General features: G+C 37.7%; 1 protein-coding gene across 1 annotated transcript; it reads left to right on the plus strand.

Annotated features, from left to right (window-relative positions):
• The first annotated feature begins 594 nt into the window (after positions 1-594).
• On the plus strand, positions 595-4,844 carry LOC110914651. The gene is made up of 4 exons (XM_022159434.1): positions 595-991; positions 1,074-2,291; positions 2,375-2,553; positions 4,419-4,844. Exons 1-4 carry the CDS (start codon positions 595-597, stop codon positions 4,842-4,844), a joined length of 2,220 nt encoding a protein of 739 aa, XP_022015126.1.
• The last annotated feature ends 1,055 nt before the right edge of the window (positions 4,845-5,899 follow it).

Here is a 5,899-nt window from a genome sequence, read left to right on the forward strand (position 1 = left end):
ATTATTATTATGCTATATTAAGTTTATGTTGTTTATTTGTATTTTGTCAGGAAAACAAGCAAACCTTCGTCCTCTAATGATAAAGAGATTGATGTTGAAATGATACATTATTTGAGGGATTTATTAGATTCAGAAAATATGTTGGTTAAGACATATAGAATGGTCAGAGACCATTTTCACGAATCCCCAGAGGCCAACCTTAAACTTCGTCTTATGTATAAAAGAGAAAAAGATGGCAGAACATATAACTTACCAACGACGTCGGAAGTTGCTGCTTTGGTTGTTGGAGACATAGATAAAGCTATTGACCATCGTGATATTCTTGTCGAGACTCAGTCTGGAATGTTGCAGCGTATTAGCGAATTACATCCATCATATCTTGCTCTGCAATATCCGTTGCTTTTCCCATATGGTGATGATGGATATAGAATTGACATTCCCCATAGAGATTTCACTGCGACACAAAAGAAAATAAAGCCAAAGTGCACGATGAGAGAATTTTTTGCATATAGGATCTAAGATAGAAATTATGGTTTTTCCTTAATTCTTAACGGAAGAAGGTTGTTACAACAGTTTTTGGTTGACGCATATACGATGATCGAGAGCGAGAGACTACATTACATTAGAAGACAACAAACAAAACTTCGATCTGAAACATTTGAAAATCTTCAGAAGCATAAAGCTAAAGGTAAACAAACTTTAAAAGACACTGGAAAGCCTATTATACTACCTTCTTCATTTACTGGTGGTGCAAGATTCATGCAACAAAACTACCTCGATGCAATGGCCTTATGTAAGTCTTTCGGGTACCCAGATTTCTTCATAACTATAACTTATAATCCTAAGTGGCCAGAAGTAAAACGATTTCTAAAAGATTCCACCATCAAAGCTGAGGACAGGCCTGACATACTGTGTCGATTGTTTAAAATGAAGCTCGATTCAATAATCAAAGATTTGAAGGATTCTAATTACCTCGGTGTGATTAATGCTGGTATGTTAGGTTTTTTTTACATTTCTTATTTTTGAGTAAAATTTGCAGTTAGTTTTATAAAATACTAATTTTTTTTATTTAGTTGTTTATACGGTAGAATTCCAAAAGCGTGGTCTTCCTCATGCACATATATGCTTATTTATGAATGTCGATCACAAACTTCCTACTGTAGATCACATAGATCCATTTATATCGGCTGAGATTCCTGATAAAAATCAAGATCCCGAACTTTATTCTTTGGTAAGTGATTATATGATTCACGGTCCATGTGGAAATGCTAATTTGAAGTGTCCTTGCATGGTTGATAAAAGATGTTCAAAAAATTTTCCAAAGAAATTTTCATCACATACAACTGTTGATTCAAATGGTTTCCCTGTATACCGAAGACGAGATTCCGGCCACACAGTTATAAAATCTGGTGTTAGATTGGACAACAGAAGCGTTGTTCCATATAACAAAAGGCTTCTAAAAAGATATCAAGCACACATCAAGGTGGAATGGTGTAATCAATCTGGTTCAGTTAAATATTTGTTCAAGTATATTAATAAAGGCCCTGATATGGCTACTGCTGTTGTTTCTGGTGTTTCAAATCCAAGCATTAAGGATAAGCCAAGAGATGAGATCAAGGAATATTATGATTGTAGATATATTTCAGCATGTGAGGCATCATGGAGAATATTCTCAAACGAGGTTCATTATAGGTATCCTGCAGTTATGAGGCTTCCCTTTCATATGCCGGGTCAACAGAATGTTGTTTATGGTGCGGATGACGATATTGATAATGTGTTAACCAAGCCATCAGTTGCTTCTTCAATATTTCTTGAATGGATGAAATTAAACGAGTCAGATGAAAATGCTAGAAAGTTGACTTATGTGGAGTTTCCATCAAAATTTGTTTGGAAACTTCAAGATAGATGTTGGCAGGTACGTAAGACGTACCAAACTGTTGGCCGTATACATTCTGTGTCTCCTGCGTTAGGCGAACCTTATTTTTTGAGGATACTTCTGAATAAAGTTAGAGGGCCCAGATCCTTCGAGGAAATACGTACTGATAACGGTCAGTTATTCCCGACTTTTAGAGATGCTTGCTACGCAATGGGGCTGTTAGATGATGACAATGAGTACGTTGAGGCCATTAAAGAAGCAAGTTTCGAAGGACATGCTGGGTATCTCCGAGCGTTATTTGCTACATTGCTGTTGTCAAATACACTTTCACGTCCAGAGTTTGTGTGGGAGAACACTTGGAAATACTTAGCAGATGATATTTTATACAGACGTCAAAAAGAAACAAATATTTCAGGTTCTCAGCTGTCTTTTTATTTTACATTCTAATTATATGTTTCATCATTAATGCCAAACAAATTTTTTTTTTTGAATTTTTAGGTTTAGTGCTTCCTGAACATCAAGTTAAAAACCTCACTTTGTTGGAAATTGAAAAATATTTAGTTTCGAATGGTTCGTCGTTACGAGGTTTTAACACGATGCCTTTTCCTGATGATGATTCGTTACGTGATGCTACTAATCGTCTAATTAATGAAGAGCTATCACATGACGTAGATGAAGTACAAACTTGTCACACCCCAACCAATGGCGGAAACATCGGGATGAGACGAAGTGTGAAGATTGCTCGAGACATCATAACGCTAATAATTGTGACAAGTATTTAAATAATCGTTTCATTTCATTTCTAAAGAATCAAGTACAAGGTTTTTAAATAAAGTACAACAACATGAATAATAAAATGATACAATACAAATACAATTCTTTCTAAGTGTGTATCTAAGCATCCTACTAGATTCCATGCATCGTCAACATCCACCTGTAACATGTTAAAATAAAGTTCAATGCAAAAGCAAAGGCGAGTATACAAGTTTGATACGTACATAGCAAAAGATAAGTTTGAACAATTCCTCATAGCAAGCATGTGATTCAAGATGAACATTTAAATATGGTATGTGTCTAACATATCAAACCAAGGAAACGCAATACGCTCATGACATAACCGAAGATAAAGAGGCAGGTCGTTAATCCTATAGCGCTACATATGTCACGGTTTGGCTGGTACGAAGTTAATGATAAATTCAACACATAAGATTAATCCAAGTTTAAAGCATCAAGCCATCACGTATACAAGCATGTTATAGGAATGTTCATGTGTTTAAGCAAAATGTTCATGTGTAAGTTTGTTGATAGATAAACATGTTACACCCCAAAAGTGGTAAAAGTAAAAAGTGGGAATACGAGTATACTCACAAAATTGCAAATTCTTCCAATTATCCGATTGTTGAAGAGTGAAAGGGATTTGGAGGATGGAACATCGAGGTCACCCTATATGGGCAAGCGATGGTGCATGAGTAACGGAAACACGATGAAGGATAAGAGTTGGAATTTAGAGTATGCCTAGTTAATATAAATATGTATACATTCCTATATAGTTATATAGTTTATGTAAAAATTATAAATCGAGTCTTATCAAGAGAATGGATGAAATGATGTCAAATAACTATATATTTGTATTTATTTTATAAAAATTAAATGAATTCAATAGGTTTCGACTTATAAAATTGACGCATTTCGTTATACTGAATTTTACGAAAAACGGGCAGAGTCTCCTCTGTTTTTGGACGATCCCGACAATACAAGTTGTCAATGTTTTTGCCAAAATTCAACAATAAGCACAATTTATAGATACAAGCTATTCAAAGTTCGATCCCGTAAATAAAATATTAATTAATACCAAAACAATAAAATTTACATTTCGACACTTTTATTGGTGTTTCGTTTTTAACCCGATGACTCGACAAGACATGTTGTCGATTTATATGTTCAAAGTTCAACGTTTTAATCAACGATGTAAACTATATACGCAAGATGCGCCGAAAGTGGATAAATAAATAAATGTATTGGTTCGACGTTGAAGTAATATATACATATATAAAATAATAAAATTTAGCGTTGTTTAAATTGTACCGAATCTAGAATGAGCCGTTGACCCGTTAGTCGACCGGGCTTGACCGTTTGACTCGAACCGAACCAAACGAAAGCTGCTGTTGACCATGTTTGACCGGAACGAAACTGAACTGAACCGAAGTCGCTGACTGCCTTAGACCCGTGTTGACCAGTCAACCCGCTGAGTTGACTGGGTTGACCGAACCACGACCGGCTAACTGAACCCGAACAAAATACAGTCCAGATCTTGAACCGAGACCCGAAGCCACTGTTGGCCCGAAACGAGCACCCGAGCCAACCTGAACCATGTGTTAGAATCTGCGATGAACCGTAACCGAATCAAACATCAAACTGAACCGAATGGGTTTACTCGAAGGAATCCGAAGCTGCAAACTCGAACTAAACACGAAAACCCAAAGCTGAAAACTGAAAGAAATAACCCTGTTGTGTTGTTGCCTAAACCGAACCAAACACACAGGCTCCACCATTGCCGCCAGCACCGTCGGCCGCCACCGCCGCCTGCGGTGGTCGGACCATTACTCTTGCTCCGCTCACTCTCTCTCTCTCGTTATGTCTTCAACATAACAGCAGCAACATTTCGACTTCGTCATCATCACAAAACAGAAAAGAACCAAAAAGAAACGAAACGAGGAGGGTTTTCATACCGGTGAAACCCGTCGAAGCAACGAAATCACACACCACCGCCGCTGCAGACGGTGGCGCTGCCGTCTGCCGCCGCCGCGGCTCTCCAGACTCGATGCGGCCCGCCTCTTTTCTCTCTCTTTCCTCGAAATCGGGGTGTGTGGTGCGGCCGGAGAAGAAAGGGGGCGTTGGAGGTCGCCGGTGGTCTTCATCGAAGCAAGTGAGGGTAACCGAGAGGGTGTTTGGCTTGATTCTTGAGTGAATATCTGAGTTGTATAAAGGATTTGTGTAAGTGAGTTCTTGAGTTATCAGACAAAGAAGGAAAAGAGAGGTAAACATGATACGGCTGGAGATACAAATGAGGATTAGTGTGTTACTAGTGTTTTATACTTAGGGTTTAATTAGTGGGTTTGGGCTTGGGCCCAAGGCCCACAAGCCCAATCCCCGAGTTTAGCGACCCGAGATCCCTTGCTAACCCATAAAAGAAATAATCCGAACACTCCGTAATGTCGTAAATGATATTTTGTATTTAAAACACATAAATAAATAAATAAATAAATAATTTTTTTTTCGTTTTTAATTCGCTTCTCGATCAGATTTCAACGACGATTCTAAAAAAATAGAGAAACGGACTCGTATTTCTAACATGGAAACACAGAAATACGAAGCGTTACAGTCTCCCCTCCTTTAGGAAATTTCGTCCCGAAATTTATTCGAGAGGAAGACTTGAAAGGATTCTGGCAAACAGAAGGGGTTTCTTTAACGTTGAAGCTTGTATGAAGGGAAACGAAGAATAATGGAGATATAAGGGTGAACAATTGATTTAACAGACGATTAAGGGTATAAGGATAGCATAAGTATCGGATAGACGAAAGTGATGTGCTAAGAATGAAGTCTCGTCATGGATAATCAGATATAATGCGTTTGTGAGTTGTTAAAGTTTACGTATTAGGTCTAAGTAGGTCTGTAAAACATCGAATTTCTCATGGCACGTTTTACGGAAGTTTGATAACATGGTGAAAACACTTATATATAGGAAGTACTAGCGGCGTATCCACCGTGTTTTGACCACATTATGTCCGTTTCGTATTCGGTGTCATGTTACGTTCTGTGTTTTACCATACACAGTAGTACACTCTATGGTTCTCATGAGCCAATCACTATAATCCCGTGTGCACCCGCGATTATATTGATCGTCGCAAGATCTGCGTAGCTTGTACTAGTCGTGTATGAATCAGGGTATACATAATTTAAAAATTAAGAATGTGTACGTATAAGAACGTAGTATGTAAGCAAGTCCATGCTTAAGTATGTATG

Source organism: Helianthus annuus, chromosome 17, assembly GCF_002127325.2.
Source record: "Helianthus annuus cultivar XRQ/B chromosome 17, HanXRQr2.0-SUNRISE, whole genome shotgun sequence".
In the NCBI taxonomy this organism is placed as follows: domain Eukaryota; kingdom Viridiplantae; phylum Streptophyta; class Magnoliopsida; order Asterales; family Asteraceae; genus Helianthus; species Helianthus annuus.